At 37.6% G+C, this 19,897-nt stretch overlaps 1 protein-coding gene across 2 annotated transcripts in view; it reads right to left on the reverse strand.

The window, feature by feature from the left end:
• The window catches only part of LOC132398003 (intermembrane lipid transfer protein VPS13B-like), a 1,044,617-nt gene that overhangs the window by 313,387 nt on the left and 711,333 nt on the right, over window positions 1-19,897 (reverse strand). Inside the window, exons 26-30 of one of the 2 annotated variants that reach the window (XM_059976892.1) lie at window positions 18,699-18,870; window positions 17,358-17,472; window positions 13,592-13,658; window positions 10,682-11,093; window positions 4,497-4,608 (exon numbers count right to left, since the gene is read on the reverse strand). In XM_059976892.1, the coding sequence (XP_059832875.1) occupies window positions 4,497-4,608; window positions 10,682-11,093; window positions 13,592-13,658; window positions 17,358-17,472; window positions 18,699-18,870 (878 nt within the window). Of the gene's footprint in view, window positions 1-4,496; window positions 4,609-10,681; window positions 11,097-13,591; window positions 13,659-17,357; window positions 17,473-18,698; window positions 18,871-19,897 lie in introns of both variants that reach the window. The other variant, XM_059976883.1, reaches the window with a different exon arrangement.

Raw genomic sequence — 19,897 nt, forward strand, 5'->3', positions numbered from 1 at the left:
AGAGACATCAATATTACAAAATTCATTTTAACTGATATTTGAAGATGTGTTGATTTATTACTGATGTTACACTCAAACACAATACACTAAAGAGATCTGTTGCATAAAAATCTTTCTATTAAATAGTATTTTCTTTCATTATGGTTGAGTCTTCACAAGCTCAACATTACTCTGAAGTGGCTGCTGCTGAGAGTCTAGTTATGTGGTAAGAGCATAACACTATATTTTTGTTTTAATGGTTCAAATGCTTCTTGAATCACTAAACTATTTCCATTTAACATTAAAAGCATTACATTTACTAAAGCTTTCAGTGGTTTTTGCAGATATTTCCTCAGCAATACTGAATTACCTTCACAAATGTTCATGTTTAACATGTTGGTGTCATCTGATCTATACAATAATTAAATATCTGACAAACTTACTGAAGTTCAATGCTATCAATTCATTTTTCTCACAAAGGAATAGCTCTTGAACTGATTGTAGTGATGCCAGCAGAGAATTAGGAATCTTTTACATTACTAATAGCTACCTTTTTCCACAATCTATCTGATCAGTATGGTTTACATATCTTGGGAAAGATTTCAGAGAATATACAGTATTTTGTCAAAATGCTTCAGCTTATAAGTTCTTTCTTTCATACATGTAGCCCCAACATAGTCTCAACACAAACTTGTAACATATTTGTCTCCAATTAATTAACTATTGCTTTTCACTGCAAAAATTAACTTCTGTAAAGCATGGCAGCAGGAAAATACTAACATTATATGTGATTACAATTGTACTGAGTGAACAGTCAGAAAAGAAATGCATCGTATAGAAGTGACACACAACCTCCACTTTTATGCATTAATTTAACTGCATATCAAACTTTGCAGAATTATAAACGTATAAATTCAGAGTACTGTATGGAAACAAGCCCTTAGACTCAACAAGACCACACCGTCAATCACCATTTTACCCTTATCTGGCATTAATCTCATTATCAAAAATCCTCTTTACATTCTAATCAACAACCCCCCACCCCCACCGTGATAATCAATTGGCTGGAGTGTTCACCAATATCTTTAGCCTCTCACTTTGGCAGTCTGATGTACCCACCTACTTCAAGCAGGCTTTAATTATACCAGTATCTAAGAGGAACATAGTAATCTGCCTGAGTGACTATTGACCAGAACATCCACTATGATAAAGTGCTTAAAGAGATTAATGTTGAAACATATTAACTTCAGCCTGTGAAGCGATTTGGATCTGCTCTAATTTGTCTATTTTCACAACAAGTCAAAAGCAGATGCCACTTCTTTGGCTCTTTACTCAACCCTGGAACACCTGGATAGCAAAAATGTATACATCAGGATGCTCTTCATTGACTCCAGCTCAGCATTCAATACCATCATCTCTTCAAGACTAACAAATAAGTTTCAAGACCTAGGCCTCAATACCTCCATGTGCAATTGGATCCTTGATTTTGTCACTTACTGATCCAGTCAGTTCAGATTGTTAAGAACATCATCTCCACAATCACCATCAGCACAGTTGCACCATAAGACTCTGTACTTTGCTCCCAGCTCTACTCATTTTATACTTATTACTGTGTGGCTAAACATAGTTCCAATGCCATAATTAAGTTTAGTGATGACACAACTGTCGCTGGCCAAATCAAAGGTGGTGATGGGAGATCAAAGAGCTGATTATTAACTTCAGGAGGAAGAAACCTGAGGTCCATTAGCCAGTCCTCATCAGGGTATCAGATGTGGAGACAGTCAGCAACTTTAAATTCCTCAGTGTTATCATTTTGGAGGATTTCTTCCAGGTCCAGCATGTAACATAGCAGTGCCTCTACTTCCTTAGAAGTTTGCTAAGATTCAATATCACATCTAAAACTTTAACAAACTTCTATAGATGTGTAGTTGCATTACGGTCTAGTATGAAAACAACCATGCCTTTGAACAGAAAAGCCCACAAAAAGTAGTGGATATGGCCCAGTCCATCACAAGTAAAACCCTCCCCAGCACAGAGCATATCTTTGTGGGGTGTTCTCACTGAAAAGCTACATCCAACATCAATCTTCCAAGATGGCGGCACGACACAGCTTTCAGTGGCCATCCCGGAGCTGATTATCTGTTATTTGCGAAGTGGGGTGCCATGCGCAATCATAATCGATTGAAACGGATGTGGGAGCACGGAGGAACATCGGGAAATCTCCAGGAAGATCTTCTTCATTGCTGCTGCTGTGAGGTCTGGGGCTCTGCTGGGAAGAACAGGCCCCCAGTCCTCAGGGTCACATTGCTGATGGCCATTGGCGGGGCCGTCTTAACACGCTTGACAGAGGATGGTGCTCGGAGAAGCTGTTCCGGAGGGGATGGTCGTTGGCTCGAAGGTTCGACGGACTCGGAGTCCGCTGCGGTCAGGTTGCTTTCGGTGTGTGCTGCGTCTGCGAGGCTGGGTTCAATGGAGCTCTCATTGTGTGCTGCGTCTGCGAGGCTGAGTCGGGCGGTGCCGTGGAAGTCCATAGCTGGGTTATTCCCGTCTGCTGCTGGCGTGGGACGGCAAGTCTGTTGGGACCCTGGGGACTTGTGAAAACTGTGTGGTGATTTCTTTTGAACTTATAGTCCTTTTAACATCTTTGGACTGTTTTTACTGTGCCCAGGGTCTGTTTTTTTTTATCAATTATGCTATTGTTTGCACTGTTGTAACTATATGTTGTGGTTTTGTGTAGGTCTTGTAGCTTTAGTTTTTGGTCTTGTTTGTCTGGTGGATTTGGAGCTCCTTCCCGGGGAACGCGCTAAGACGGTAGCGCGATATTAATATGCAGCAGCCTCTCCGGACTCTGGATTGGGGTTTGCCAAATGTTATGTGGATTTTCTGGCAGAGTCTGTTTTGTCATATGCTTTTGTGATATCATTCTGGAGGAATGTTGTCTCATTTTTTAACTGCATTGCATTTGTGGTTTCTAAATGACAATAAACTGAATCTGAAGAAACCCACCATCCAGGCCATGCTCTCTTCTCACTGCTGCCCTCAGGAGTCTCCAGCTCTCATCACTGGTTTCAGGAACTGGTATTACCCATCAACCATCAGGCTCTTGAACAAGAAGGGACAACTTCACTCTTCACTCACCCCCATCACTGAGCTATTTCCACAACCTATTGACTCACATCATCTCATGTTCTTGATATGTATTGCTTATTTATTTAACTTTGTGTTGAAGCTCAGTACATGCGACAATAATATATCAATTCCAACTTCAAAGCAATTTTGGGATATGGGAGAAAACTAGAACACTCAGGAAAATGTGCAAACTCAACACAGACAGAACACATGTTCAGGATTGAATGTGGGCCTCTGACAATGTATGGTAATGGCTTCACCAGCTATGATACAGTGCCCAAATTCATACTTGTTGGGGCCACCAGGTCATACCAGTCTGCTACAGGTACAAATGTGTGGGCAAACCAGCTTCCATCTGTGAAAATATGCCAACACTGCCACACAAGTTGCAAGCACTGACTAAGCATCAGGTATTTGAGTCTCAGCCACTCAGTGGAAGGGCATGAAGTCCAAAGTCACTGTCAAAGACCTTTTAATTGTTTTAAGTGTCTCTAACCCCCAATAATCAGAGACATTCAAATACTATATAGAGACTCAAATGAAAAAAAGAAATATTATTTATCATTTTAAAAAATGAAAATTAATTTAAATCTCCTTTAAGTACTAGAAATTAATTAAAACAGTGAGGTCAAGCAAATAAGGAATTCTACTGATGAATCCTTTCATGTAAAAAAAAACATTGAAAATGAATGGTATGGTGCTTCTTCCTTCAGATATAAAGCAATGGGCTGGGCTCAAAATATATCATCCCCCCCCTATTTTGTATATCTGCTAAAGGTCAGGTACATCAGAATCTAACCTCCGGTACATCTCTGATTCCCAGATATCAATGTGTAACCATGGAAGCAAGGACAAATCAAATAGTCAAAAATTAAAGATCAATACAACGCAGCTTTGTATCACTCAAAATTTTACCACTTTAGATCAGTAACCTGGAACAACAGAGAAGAGGTGCGAGCTTTAAAAACAAGAAAGGCTGCCTTTTTATGGAAAAAAATATATACTGGTCAACAATTTTAGGGTAACAAGCTACATAGGATGATACTGAGACACAAGAGACTCCAGATGCTGGAATCTGGAGCAGCACATAATCTGATGGAGAAACTCTGCAGGTTCAGCAGCATCTGTGGGGTGGTGGGGGGACAAGGGATTATCAATGATTTGGGTCAGGACTGATGCAGAGTTTCAAGCTGAAATGTCGAAAATTTCTGCATGCCCCCAACCAATAGATGCTACTTGACCTGCTGAGATCCCCCATTAGATTGTTTGCGCATAGGAAGAGACTGAATTTGCTTTGGTTTCTGGTCGTCAGAAAATGACAGTGTGTGAAAAGTTCAGTACACATAGAAAAAAAATTCCATACAGCTTTTCCTGTCAGATTTACTTACTGGTATATGTCCTTCCTCAGAACTGTTCTTCCAAGGGGATTATCAGCCTGCGGAGCCATGGATACTGAACCAATTTTAACAACCAAAGTATCCTCTTTTGTCTGTGCACTTCCTGCAATTCAAATTGGGAAATGCACATTACAGGGTTGCAAATTCCAATTTAATTTAAACTTCAAGAAGACATGATGTTATGATCCCAATGTTAAACACAAAGAAATAAAAACCTCTTCCAATCAGGACATTCCATTATTAGTACTGAACAGCAAAAGAAATACTTTCTTAGCTTTAGAAAAGATTAAAAACAAGTCCATGAATTTCTAACATATTAAAGAAAATACAAAGCTATTCTGATACTTCTGGGAATAAAATAACTCTTCAAATTTCTAAAAGTCTATCTAGCTTTTAACCAATATTTAATATATATTTTAAACATAAAACATAGAATAGAATAGCTCCAGAACAGGCCCTACGCCCCATGATGTCTGTGCCAACTATTAGGCCAAATACACTCCTCCTATTTAATTGTACATGATCCATATCCATCCATTCTCTGCATCTTCATGTGCTACTCTAAGTGCCTCTTTAACAGCATGATTGTATCAGTATCCATCATATCCATCACCCCCCACCCCAGCAGCGCATTCCAGGTACCCATGACTCAGTGTGTCAAAAAAACTTGCCTGGCACACATCCTTTCAACTTTTCCGGTCTCACACTAAAGCTATACACTCTGGTGTTTGACATTTCCATCCTGGGAAAAAGACTCAACTGTCTACCCTATCTATGCCTCTCATAATTTTACAACTTGCTAAACTTCTGATGACTTCTAACAAAATGTTGCCAATTTGAAATGTTAGCCACAGTACTCTCTGACCTCCTGAGGGATTTGTGAATTTCCCAGCTTTCATTCTTCTGAGAACATATTTAATGTGGAACTAGTTTTTATACATTTCCCCATGACAATGGACAACTTTTGAATAATTGACTGATTATGCAGAATTCAAAATTGTATGGGATAAATAGAACAGAAGATATAAATTAAGTACTCACATAAAAATCCTTTCTTTGCAAACCACAAACCCACAACTCCCAGTTCATTTTAGATAAGACATTTTTGACACAAAAGTAGTGTAACTATGTCAGTGCTGTCTCTTTCAATTAACCTGAGTGATTCAACTTTCTCACCGGCTTAATGTTGATATTGATAATTACATGCAACCTCTATTCACAATCTTGGTCCAACTTGTTGATTGAGCTTATAGGTCTATCAACTACAAACTGAAATTAACTACCACGGAGATTGTGGAAGTTCACAGGTCAGAAAGAGGTTATCCACCCCACTGAGTATATGCCAGCTGGAAAATGACATAGGTTACTCTCACCTCCCAGACTTCACTGCAGGTTCTTTGTGTGCAAACAGGTATGGTTAAATGAGAAGGCAACCCCACTCTCTTTTCAGGCAGTAACTTCTAAACTCCAACCTATCATTGAGCGTTTTTTTTAATTTCTAAACTTACTTCTAATCTTCTGCAAATTTCCATCTATCTCTGTTCCCTTATTACTGATCTCCTTTATACTTTCCTTGTCTCATAATTTCATATGCTTACCTCAATTACATCTCCCCAAAGGGGATTCAGTTTTTTCCCCACAATCATGAGAATTGCTCAAAACTATAATTCTCCTGAACTGGCAGCTTCCTAGTTTTGTGGGCTTTGAGGTGGCTGATGAGGCCAGTATGGAACCGCAGACTTCCATGTGGGGCTGGAGATGGTTAACTGTGCAGATGGTAGGTAGCTTAGAGTACTAGAACTACAGAGAGAGAGAGATACAGCACAGAAATATGTATTTCGGCCTAAGTGCATACTGGCTGTCAACCACCTATTTGCACTAATCCTACATTAATCCCTTTTTAAAATTCTCTCAACATTTTCTTCAACTTCCCCAGACTCTACCGCTCACCTGCATACCAGAGACAATTTACCGTAGCTAATTAGCCTACCACCCTGTACAGCTTTAGGATGTAAGAGGAACCCTGGCACCTGGGTGAAACTCGCAGTCTCAAAGAGAACATGCAACTCCACACATACAGTAACCTAGGTCAGAACTGAACCAGGATCTCCAATGCTGTGAGGCAGTGGCTCAACTGGCTGTACTATTGTGGGATCCATTTGAGAGTTTGTGAGTTGCTGCTTGCATGCAATCCCATTCTAATTGTTCCTTCTTGAGCATTTTGAGCAGTTCTCCATTTTAAGCAATCATGAACCAAAAGTTTCTAGCAGTCAGTGGGAAGCTGCAGTCCTTCATGGATGCTTTGAACACATCTATGAATCTTTTCCACCGTGAAGGACTCTGGCAAATGTCTACACATAGATGGTGGCGAGCATTCTGACTGGTATTAAAACTCCAATGCGTAGGATTGTAAGAGACTACAGAGGGCGGTAGACTCAGACAGCTCCATCAAGGTCACAACCCACCCCACAATCGAGAATCTTCAAGAGACAATGCCTATGGAATGTAGCATTCACCTCCAAAGGACCTTCACCATTTGGAACATGCCCTCTTCTCATTACTACTATTGGAGAGGAGGGACAAGCGCCTGAAGACCCACACTCAATATTTTAGAAACAGCTTGTTCCCCTCCGTCACCAGGTTTCTGAATGGTCTAAGAACATTACCTCACTATTCCACTTTACACTATTTATTTATTTAACTTTTAATTATAACTTAGTCATTGTTATGCATTGTACTATACTGGTGCTGCAAAACAACAAAACTTCATGACATATGTCAGTGATAATAAACTTGATTCTGATTGTGCCTGATAATATCTTCTAACAACAATCTGTCTCTTTTTGGAAGTCCAGTGATAAAATAGGAAACTTTTCACTGGCATGTCAGGCCCTGGATGCCAGGGCACCCAATCGTTGCAGCTTGCAAATGCAGTCCACTGGGTGCACTGAGTGCTTTAATGCTAGGATATTGACCTGGGAGGACACTGATGCAAGGTTGTTAATACTTTGATTAACATAAAGGATTCTACAGAGATAGCATCTCAACATAAATAAGCCAAAATGTCAAAAGAGCAATGAATTAATCTGCCTACACATTGCTGTCTGTATTGCAAGGTTTCTATTCCCCTTATCTACATTTTTCTTTTGCTTAAAATTGAATTGTTTTGGCATTATTTGGCTTCTCCCTACCTAATTAAGGTTATCAATTAATTAAAATAGTTCATGTCTTTTCCAGAATGCCTATGAGATGGCTTTTTGGAGCAGCTCATGGTTGAGCCCACTAGAGGATCAGCTATTCTGGATTGGGTGTTGTGCAATGAACCAGTATTGATTACAGAGCTTAAGGTAAAAAAGCTCTTCGGGGTAAGTGAGTATAATATGATCGAATTCACCCTGAAACTTAAGTAGTAGTAGTCAGCATGGTTTCCTCAAGGGAAAATCTTGCCTGATAGATCTGTTGGAATTCTTTGAAGAACCAACAAGCAAAATGGACAAAGGAAAATCGGTTGATGTTGTATACTTGGACTTTCAGAAGGCCTTCGACAAGGTGACACACATGAGGCTGTTCTGAGCCCATGGTATACAGAAAAAATTCTAGCATGGATAAAACAGTGGTTGATTGGCGGGAGGAGGCAAAGAGTGGAAATAAAGGAAGCTTTTTCTGATTGGGTGCCGGTGACTAGTGGTGTTCCGCAGGGGTTTCTGTTGGGACTGATTCTTTTTAAGTTACATATGAATGATTTATATGAAGGAATTGAATGCTTTGTAGCAAAGTTTGCAGATGATATGAAGACAGGAGAAGGGGCAGGTAGTTTTGAGGATGTAAAGAGGATATAGAAAGACTTAGACAATTAGGAGAATGGGCAAAGAAATGGCAGATAGAATACAGTGTCAGGAAGTGTATGGCTATACACTTCGGTAGAAGAAATGAAAGAGATGACTATTTTCTAAATGGACTGAAAACACAAAAACCGAGACATAAAGATACTTGAGAGTCCTTGTGCAAGTTTATTTCCTCTTGGTTAATTTGCAGGTTAAGTCTGTGGTAAGGAAGGCAAATACGATATTGGCATTTATTTGAAGAGTAGAAAAGTATAAAAGCAAGAACGTAATGTTGAGATTTTATAAAGCATTGGTAAGGCCTCACTGGAGTATTATGAGCAATTTTGAGCGACTTATCTGAGAAAGGATGTGCTGAAACTGGAGAGGGTTCAAAGGAGGTTCACAAAAATTATCCCAAGATTGAATAGCTTGTCAGATGAAAAACACTTGATGGCCCTGGGCCTGTATTCACTAGAGTTCAGAAGAATGAGGGGTGATCTCATTGAAACCTATCAAATGGAGAAAGGCCTTGATAGAGTGAATGTGGATAGGATGTTAACTATGGTGGGAGGGTCTACAATCAGAGAACACAGTCTCAGAATAGAGGGGCATCCTTTTAGAACGGAGATGAGGAGGAATTTCTTTAGCCAGAGAGTGATGAATCTGTGGAATTCTTTGTCATAAACAGCTGTGGAGGCCAAGTCTTTATGTACATTTAAGGCAGAGATAGATAGGTTCCTGATTGGTCAGGGTATGAAGGGATGTGGGGTGGAGGCAGGAGATGGGGTCTGAGAAGAAAACTACATCAGCCATAATGAAATAAATGGTGGAGCAGACTCAATGGGCCAAATGGCTTAATTCTGCTCATACACCTTATGGTCTTGTATATCAAGAAGGGCATAATGCCATATGTGACATTGATGAAAAAATAAATGCAAGTAGATCCTCTGCTCATTGAGTTTGCTTTGCCATTATGATCAATCTATGCCAGTGCTATTTATCAGCCATAGTTAAATAAATTCCTGATAAACTTACCCACGGGAGCTTGTCTCAGTATCAGAAGGTCTAAATACCCCTACACCAATATCCTATGAGTGACAATTTCAGACTTACACATGCATGTTATAAAAGATTTCCATCCTGAATATCCTGCTTTTAACTTTTCAGTTCATGTAAAATGTTCCTGAATCACCAGAAGAAATTGTTCAAGGGCAACATATCAACAGCCTCATTTATTGATGGCCTAGTTCAGAAGTAAAAAAATAGCCTAACTCTACTCTTGCATAAACAAGAGAAATTTTGTAGATGCTGGAAATCCAAGCACACATAAAATCCTGGAGGAACTTAGCAGGCCAGACAGCATCTATGGAAAAAAGGAGAGTCAATGTTTTGGGTCAAAATCCTTCAGCAGGTCTGGAGAAAAAAAGCCAAGGAGTAGATTAGAAAGCACAGGGAGGGGAGAGAGACACCAAGCAATAGGTGAAATTTGGAGGTGGAGGGATGAAGCAAAAAGCTAGGAAGTTGATTGGTGAAAGGGACAGAAGGCCAAGGAAGAAAGGAAAAGGGGGGAGGAGCACCAGAGGGAGGTGATGGACATGTAAAGAGATAACATGAGCAAGGGAAAAGGGGATGGAAAATGGTGAAGGTTGGAGGCTACCCAAATGGAATACAGGGTGTTGTTCCTCCAACCTAAGTGTGGCCTTATTACGACAGTGGAGGAGGCCATGGATGGACATATCGGAATGGGAATGGGAAGTGGAATTAAAATAGGTGGCCACTGGGAGATCCTGCTTGTTCTGGCGGACAGAGTGTAGATCCTTCAACTCACTGTGTCCATGCCACCCTTTGTACCGACCTATACAAATCTCGTTTACCAATTCAATCAGAGCTGCCTATACTTTGGTGACTGTGGTACTTGTCTAGATGCTTTGCAAATGTCATGAGGGTATCAGCCTCTATGGCCCCTTTCGCAGCACAAACACCAACTACCTTCCGTGCAAAAAAATTGCCCTGGTATCCACTCTCAACCTCCTACTTATCCCTTAAACATTTTGTCTTTGACATCCCAACCATGTAAAGAAGATTTTTTCAATCTAACCCCTCCCCTCATAACTTAATATAGCTCGATAAAGTCATCCTTTAGCCTCCTCTGTTTTAGGGAAAGCAAACCAAATGCCTTTTGGTCTTTCCTTATAGCTGTAATGCTCTAATCCTGCCAAATGCCTTCAGCACCTCCTCCACAGCATCACACTTTTCCTATATTGTACAATGACACACAATATTCTCAATACGTCTTATATCAAATTCAATGCAGAGCTAGCAACACTTCCAAAGCAGTGTTCAATGGATTACCTCCTTCATGCTGCTCGTGCTCTCCTTTGGGAAAGAACACTCGAATAACACTTGTGTTGATGTACATAAGCGGCAAATCCCGTGATGTCAGGGCATGTGCCCTCATAGGCTGCCCTGTTGATTTCCTCTTCCCCTTTGGCATCTTTGGCAACTTAGCTTGGAATATACTTGCCACCTTGTGAATCAATGAGAAGGAGAGCACAACATCGAAAGGCTGAGCACTTAGGAGGATCTCATGGAGATACTGGGGTGAACTGTCAATGAAGCCTTCTGCCAGTCTGTGCAAGCTCCGTGAAGCCCGTTCTGTTCTCGATGTTAATTTGTGTCTGACATTTCGTGTCACTGCCCTGGTGTAGGTAAGGGAAAGAAATCCATGCTGCTGGTGGGAGCCTTCTAACAGTTTGGCTGCCATCTGCTTGATTACAAAATATACACCACAAATCAATAATGGGTAGCAGATATTTGTGCCAAATAAAACAGAGAAAAGTTATTTTATAGAAAGCATGCTTATTAAACTGTTTAAGGCAGTTTTAAAGTCATTTATTTTAAGCTGCAAGCATCACCATCTGTAATAAATATATAAAAATGAAAGTAGCCTTTTTCAAAGTCTCTTACAAGCAAATTACTTCCTTGTGTAGCACCAGGTGGGCCCTCCTTTTAAACGAAAACACACAACACAATTGTAATTGAAGCCCAGGTTTACTTTGAGTGAAAAACTATTTTAATGATTTTCATTACGTGTTTCCAGTTGCAAATACTGCTTGCTGACAAAGATTCATTGTTTTAAAATTACTCCTACACCTGCTCTGGGTGTTTTGTTTTAAATAAGTCTGGGAATATACAACTCCACATATATAATTGTTCTATTAAAGTGACTAACTACACCTTGTGCTCACTAGTTCCCTTATTTCATTGGGCACAATAGTGAAGTCACAAAGCGTGAAGGGAGCCTATTGATCTCCAAAGCATTACAGCACTGTGGTGACGGTGGAAGGAATAATATCTTTATTTTAATGATCAGTTTAAAAATTATTGTTATGGTACAATGCCCACAAGCACACAAAATAGTAGTCAGTGGTGCTACCCAAGGAAGGAATTGAAAGGTTGATAATAAACTGAAGATTTCACGCATAAATAGCAGTAAATTTGTATAGATTAAAGGTTATTAAAAGATTAAATCAGTAAAAGTAATTCAACTTATTCCTTACAGGGGGAAAGAAGCCAGAAAAATGACTGAAAGGATCTTGCTTGCTGAGGGGTCGAATCAACAAGGTACGTCTGTTCAGCTTGTCAGTACAAGAAAGTACCACACCTCCGAAATGCCCTAGAGACCATGGGCCTTCCCCGAGGCTTGAGGTAACGGACAAGAGAGAGAAAAGAGACAGTGGTGGGGAAGGGAAAAAGCAATAAAAAAGGCCATAAGCAAAAAAAGTTAAAGATTGTGTTGATTATATTGAAGGTTAATACAGTTAAAGGCAGCTGGAGGTACAGCCATCTCAGTGATCCCATGTTATGTGTTCCCAATATACCAAGTAATAAAATAGGCTTTATTGTTCACTTGTCACCCAAATGACTGAGGTAGTCATTCCATAACTTTTATTTAATTACAAGAAGAAATGATCATCAGTAAACTCAATGAACAAATCAAATTTTAAAAATAACATAACATTATAGTAATAAAACTCGGGAAATTCAAAAGAAAAATTGAATGATGTTTTAATTTTGAATTTATAGTTATTCAATTAGGTGCACATAACAAAGGGAGAATTTGAAGACAAGACTTACAGACTTCCTGTTGGTCTAATGTTTGGAATTAAATTCAGCAGAAAGTAGAAAACAAAATCTATTTGATTTGGATGCAAGAGTAGGCATGATCAGAATAAGAAGACATGGTTAAAAGAACAAAAACCACTGCCTTCAGAAAATGCAGTGTACTTACTTTATGGGAATATGAAATTTTTAGTTTAAAAGTAATTTTAATAATTCTCATAAATTTTCCATAATTACAATAAAGGCTGTGATTATTTGTTTGCACTCTGGTTTTTAGAATAGCACGTCACTGCCATCAGTTCAATAATTACTTTAACTTCTGTTATTCTTTTACTTTCTCATAAACAATGAAGTGCTTTTGAAGCAAATGTATAAAAGTATTTATATAATCCTTTGAGTTATTATAAACAGTAAGTTTTATATATAGCAGGGAAGTCTTACAGATCAGAGTGGCAGCCATCTGCACAGAAATATGTTTGCCATTTTCTCTTGCAATTTAAAAAAAAATGTAATTCAGACATCAGAAGTTTTAATTTTCAACAATAAAAATTAATTTAAAAGAAATTATTATTATAATTAATTTATGGACATATTGAGTATGCCCACAAGAAGAAAATGAATCACAGAGTTGTACGACATATCTATACTTTGATAGTAAATTTACTTTGAAGTTTGAACTTACTGGTATATTAGTTTCAAATTTTAAATGTAATTCTCTGAATAGACAAGAATTAAATGATCAAATGCTCCTGAGGAGATAATGAAGGAGGAGGAAATGAAAGAAATGGAATTAGGAAACTACATTTGAAAAACAAATGTAAATAATTAAGAGCTTTGTTTGATTATCTTTGAGCATCAGTACATATAAGAGTCACCTTCTCTGAAAAATGTGTAAGATTAGGCCTGACTGTAAATAGTCCAGAACTTTAAAATGCTACAGGTATATTTTCTGCATCCTTTTACATATTAAGAGTCCATGTAAAGCATACAAAATGTCAAATCTAATGAAAATTTTCTGCTAAATAGTTTAGTTCTTTTAACCATTGTCTTCACATTCTGCCTCAGAATTTGCAAGATAATTATCATTCAATTTAAAGGATTGAGAAATCTGTTGTGATTTATTCACTATAAGAGTCTCACCCCAGGTTTTTCTTTGCATTGTAGAAGGAGTCCTTCAAATTGTCCTGTGTGCCAGCCTTCACCTGGCCTGGAAAACACAATTCCTGCCTTGTCTAGTCTAAACAGTCTTGTGATTTTAGTGACTTACACAAAATATTAACTGCACTAATAAAAAAATACATACCTCAGCTTTTACCTAACCATTAGGAGAAATAATCATCACAAATCTAAATGATCAAACGTGAATTTCCATTTAGAAGTACTTAATTTATGAAATTAAGACATATTTCTGAATTGATCAGCACTTTACCAACATAAAGGTAAATGACTATTCACTAAGAAAATTTCATAAAATTTCATGTATATTTTTAGCTGCATATGGTGGACTCAAAGAGAAGTTGCCCATATTGGACAGGCTACATAGTCAGAATTCAGCCCCCATGTGAAATCATGATTCCTAAATTTATTTTTTTCCATTTCCACAAAAAGTATTTCTTTATCCACACATATACCAATACAGATACATGATTCCATAACAAGTCAATTTATAAGCTGGTAATTGGAATGGGAAAGCCAATGACATTTTTTTTTGGTTGTTGTATAATGTACTCTGTCCAGTGAATTAATCAGTGAGGGCAGAATGAGATGGAGTCACAGAGTGACACAGCACGGAATCAGGTCCTTCAGCCTACAGAATCCACACTGACAGAAATTACCCATTTTACACTCCCCCTACATTAGTTGCATTTCCTGATTAGTACCTTCCAGATTTCACCTACATACATGGGGCAATATACAGTAGCAAATAAACCAGCTTCATTATTTTCATCAATAGGTTCTACATGATTGCTTTGATTGATAGTTGCACTACGTGCTCAGAATTCTCAACTACTATATTCAATAGAGGCAAAACTAAGCTGGTACAGCTAGTACAACATGCTGTACATCTGTACAAATCAGTTAAGATCGTAAGGCCATAAAATATGGAAGCATAAACAGATCATTCAGCCCATCAAGTCTGTTCTGTCATTCAAACCTGACCAATTTCCTTTCCAACCTCTTTCTTCTGCTTTTTCTGCACAAGCTTTAACCCCTGGTTAGTATCTGTCTTAAATAATTCCAATGACTTGGCCTCCACAACCCTCAGGTCCCACAGATTCACCACCCTCTGGCTGAATAAATGTCTTCTCATCTCAGTTCTGAAGGGATGCCCCTTTATTCTAAGTCTGTACTCTCAGACCTTAGCTCTCCTAGTTAATGGAAACTTTATCTCCACATCTACTCTATCCAAGCCTTTCAGCAAGACATCAGTGTTAGTGATACCACTGTACTGGTAAGAAATTTAAGTTACTTTCACCATAATATTTACATATAATTTTAGCAAGGACAATAACCTATCAGTAACCAATATACATCTCAGAACCTTTAGGAAGATTTTTTAAAAGTGCAGAGCCAGAGTTAAAGATACTGTACCATTCCAGGAACTATGTGGAGGGTTTCAAACAAGCTAAAATGTCATCTGGGGTCTTTATTCACTTAGAGCTCTGTCTGTAGAAATTAGATTACAGTTGGTGATTTCTTGTTGTTTAAGGTGAATTGCTCGACTTGCTCATTTTTTTAGTAAGGGATATTTGCACTAGCTCATCACATGGTAGATTTAGTACTATGCAAGGAGCAGCAGTTTGTTATTTGCATCCACCATAAGCCCCATGTATGCATCTAAGCATTTCTCTGAAAGGAAGTTGTAGCAATGAACAAAAGAAACAAATATCCAATTTAGATCACCAAAAGGTCATTTACAACACTGTGCTAACAGGATAATAAGTAACTAGAGGACATTCTTAAAATAATAAACACAGATTAGATCCATGCACAAGGTATGTCCTATGTGGATAATAAGTTACAAAGGCATCCAGCAACCATATTGCAAAATTACTATGCAAAAATAGCAGTACGTTATAAACATGGACATCAACATTTATATGAAATCAACTCTTACAAACATGATTGGAAGTAGTTTTTTAAAATTCTTCATTTGAAGAGGATATTGCTGACAAGACTAGTTTATGTTGCTCATTCCTAATGACTCTTGAACTTAAAAGCTCTCTGGGATATTTCAGATGACAGTTGACCATATTGCTGTAAGTCTGGGTGTCTATTAAACAACATAGTTCCCCCCTTTGAAGATTTTTATTAAAGGGAAGGTTTTCTCAACTATCTGATATTTCCACAATCATTATTTCTGATAGCAACTTTATTCCAAATTAATTTAATAAACTTTATTTTAATGCCCCACCCACTATGGCAGAACTTGGACTAATCATCAGTCTAGGTCTTGGATGTATTCCTATATGCATGGTGTAAATAACAAGTAAGAGCAAACAATGATATGCAAATTATATTCAAAATGCAATTTCCATGAACTAAATAAAGATGAAGAATTAAATTGTATCTCTGAGACTGGGTATTTTCATTTTCTAGGTCATAATCTTGAATGGATGCCATTATAAAGAGAGTCAGAACTAAACTCATATTTCCACATAAGAGCACCTCTGCTGGGATTTGAATGTGTGCTGATAACATTCCTAAAGCTGTAACACTTGCTGAGGTTTTATCTAATCAGAGATCATGACCCAATGTCAATAGCCAGAATTCCCAGCCTGAAGGGAGAATTATTGTTTAATTGATAACTTTGACCTAGCATTTCAAAGTCCAAGACAGGACCAATTTCAGCTTTAGCTATTGTTCTCCCTCATTGTGCTTTCTTAATTAATTTCTGTCATTCTCTCATCTTCCATCTTACAAAATGGATGGAATAATATTTAATCTTCATTAAGCAATATATGAATCACAAGTGGTGAAGGGTAACTGTAATGTGGAATTTTTTAGTGATGCAATTCTCAAACTATAACAAGTATAATCCCAAATGAAAAAGAATAAAAGCATCTTAACATTTTTCTTACAATTTTATAAAATTGAAAAATTCAATATACAAACTAAAGATTAAAAAAATTATCCTGGAACAAGTTACAAAGTAGCCTTTTCAATAATAAATAATGCTTAATAATTTCATACCAAAATACTTTTTAATATATATATATAAGTTTATGGTCTCTTAATAAATTTATAAACTTTTATGAGTTGGGCTTACTAAATGGTCAGAAGCAGTACTGGTTGAGGTGACTGAAACCAGGCAGTAGTGCCTGTGTGCAGTAATCAGTATTATTTGCAATATTTATTTCTCAGATTTGAAAATTTGAAAATGAATGTGGGGGACGTCATAAACAATCTACATGTAAATCTGTTTCAGAAGTTGTTGAGATACTACAATTTGTTGGAATGCCCAAAGCTTCAGTCCACCAAAAAGCACATAAGTTTACTAACAGAAATTCACAGGGAATTGTGACACAGCAAGCTGTAAAGCTTATTAAATGCCAGGAGAAGGAAAAGTCTCAATTTTGTCCTTATATTGTTGGCTAGAGTCTGATGTCAGAGGTGGGTAACAAGTTCTACAATTAAATGACATGGCCTGTATGCACCAATTCCTCAGGCTACAAAGCCAAGGTTCTCAGTGCATTGGTACAGGGGCACCACCATATAACTCTCTGCAAATCCTCACACACAATTTGTGCTGTGAGTGAATGTTAAACCCGACCCTCGTTGAAGTTTAAAATTCCAGCCGTAAAGTATTGCAGATATGCACCACATGCCAAAACATCCAAAAGCAGCACTTCTTCGATTTGTTAATCATGGTCCTATCTTGACTAAGAAACCATCATGAACTTACCTGTTTTTGTAGTGATCAATATTGAAGCTGCCTACTTTGCACTTAAGCTTAGTGTAAACATCTTGTATATCCACTGAAGCACTCAAGTCTTCGAGTTCACTCACAACACAGATCTCTGCAGGCATAACCAAAGAATTGTATTTATACGAAAATTGATAATTCTGTCATTGCCTTACAAATCATCCAACAAAAGAAACATTACATTTGTACTTACAAGCTCAACCTCTACTAAGTTTTATAATCAAGGTTCTATTTCAACATGGTGTAAAAGTACGAAACAGAGCATTTATTCAACAGCATTGTATTTTTTTTCCTTTAAAATTTATGATCCACTCTCTAATTTAGCTCTTTTGATCTCTTTAATTCACACAAATACAAACATTTAATTCTTACTAAAGGTGCTGATGTTCAAATCTTATTAAAAATCACTTGGATATGTGACTGCCAGGGTTACTTAGCAGCACAGAATTCTTTGGAACACAGTGAAACCATATAAATACCACTTAGTTGATGTCATCTTGACAGCCAGAGGGGATGAGAGAGGAATTTTCCACAGCATCTTTCTCCCCTACTGAATCTCATGGTTTCCATCTCCCAGGAACTTACATGGTTGAGGTTAGGTGACACAGTGAGGAAGTATTTAGTCATGATGCTCTAACAATTGTGAATGTGGACAAGCTGATGGTCCAACTACTCTTTTCATGCCGCACAATTTCATATCTTAATAGCAAGTCAATGCATCAAGCTTTCTACACACAATAAATACCTCCTCATTTCTACCCTCTGCAATAAAAAACAAATTCCACTTAGAGCTCTTCTTTAAGGTAAGGGGAAATTGTTAACAAAAACCTAAGCAATATACTCTATTACTGCAAAGCACGTGTTAGAGCCTGTAATCTGATGTCAATGAGAAAGGAAATAATTTCTGTAGCAAAAGTCACTATTAACACACATTATAGGAAAATGATAAAAATGATTGGGATAAGGTGAAATTTCTTTGAAAAAAGGAAACATTTGGAATTTTCTATCGCAGAGGGCTGTGGATAAATAGTTGATAGATATCTGAATGCTAAAGAGATGAATGGATATGGGGATTAGTTGGAAAGCAGAGTTGGATATAAACTAATTGATTTATATTACAAATCTGATAGCTTGCATAGCCACAAATGCTTCTCTCACTTATTATATGAAAGAATTCAACGTTAAGGGAACTTGCTTCAGGTTCTCAATTTAAAGATCTAAATTTCTGTGAGCAAATGCAATAATCTGAATGTCAAAGAGTTAATGAGTGAATGAGTGAGTTTTAATCTGATTAATTACTGGAGAAGAAACATTTCTCACCTGTACCACTGTTGCCAGATTCATGTGCAAACAATTTGACAGTCACTTTAGGTAGCATCCATTGCATCCATAAACTGATACATCCAGTGGTCCCACCAATATTGCTAGTTTTCTGCTCCAGGGTGGAGGAGTCAGAGAAAGGACTCTCATCAACCATTTGGACTGAATCACCCTGTGGAAATATTTATGTTTAAGAATTTTCTCAATAGCTGTGGAATGAAATAATTACACATGACAGTTTCCTTTATTAACCACAACTAAACCACATCTTTGGATGCAAAGATCCTGAAGATGAAAACGAACAAGAAATAAACCATCATCTACATTTATTCTTTTAAACTAAATTTTATGAGGTGGATGGAAAATAATTACAAAACCGTCAACTTCAATTATCTTTACATTTCCAGGTAAAAAGGACAAATTAAATGGCACGGTGTATCATTTCAAGATGCTTGAAATTATTTTACACCCAGTGTTTGTTTTAGAAAGGGAAATGAAGCAACCAGTTCACACTAGGCAGACCTATAAGTGACCAGAATGACCAGATGAAATGATTTCATCTGTTGTTTGAAGGAGAAATACTGGTCAGAACTGTAGGAGGATTTGCAAAGAGTACAATTTATACATCCACCTGAGGCATTAGGTGGGTCCTTCATTTAACAACTCATTCAATAACTTAATAATCAAGTATCTGGAGCCTTGATCCTTGATCCTTGATCCTCGAGGCAAGAGTGTTATCAAATGTGTCAAGTTAAAGTTATTAAATTATTTGTTTTAATAATTACTAACATTTGTATTGTTTTATCTTTACCATTTCGATTCAGCAAGTGTAACCACGTATTAGTTATTTCTACTCAAAAGGTATTAAAACGTCTTACAACACTCCATGAATCACTTCTCTACATTTAAATTTGTTCCTTTAATCCTAAGATTTTGGAACAGATTTCTTTTAAATGCTTGTATTAAGGGAAGCATTAATCTCAGTGACATTCACTGGTTATTGATGACCTGTGACTGCAATGGCAAGTTTATAGACTTTTCATTAAAGTTCTTACACTGTGATCAGCAGTGGCTTAGCCAGCTTTAACAAACGTGTATATGTGAGTCCAGCTGCCACTACCTGACCACATTTCTATGACTATAAACAGAAGTTCAACGGAGCTGCTTTGAACTGTCTTATACAAAAAACAATCAACTAG

The sequence above is a fragment of the Hypanus sabinus genome, chromosome 1 (genome assembly GCF_030144855.1).
Source record: "Hypanus sabinus isolate sHypSab1 chromosome 1, sHypSab1.hap1, whole genome shotgun sequence".
NCBI classification, from domain to species: Eukaryota; Metazoa; Chordata; class Chondrichthyes; order Myliobatiformes; family Dasyatidae; genus Hypanus; species Hypanus sabinus.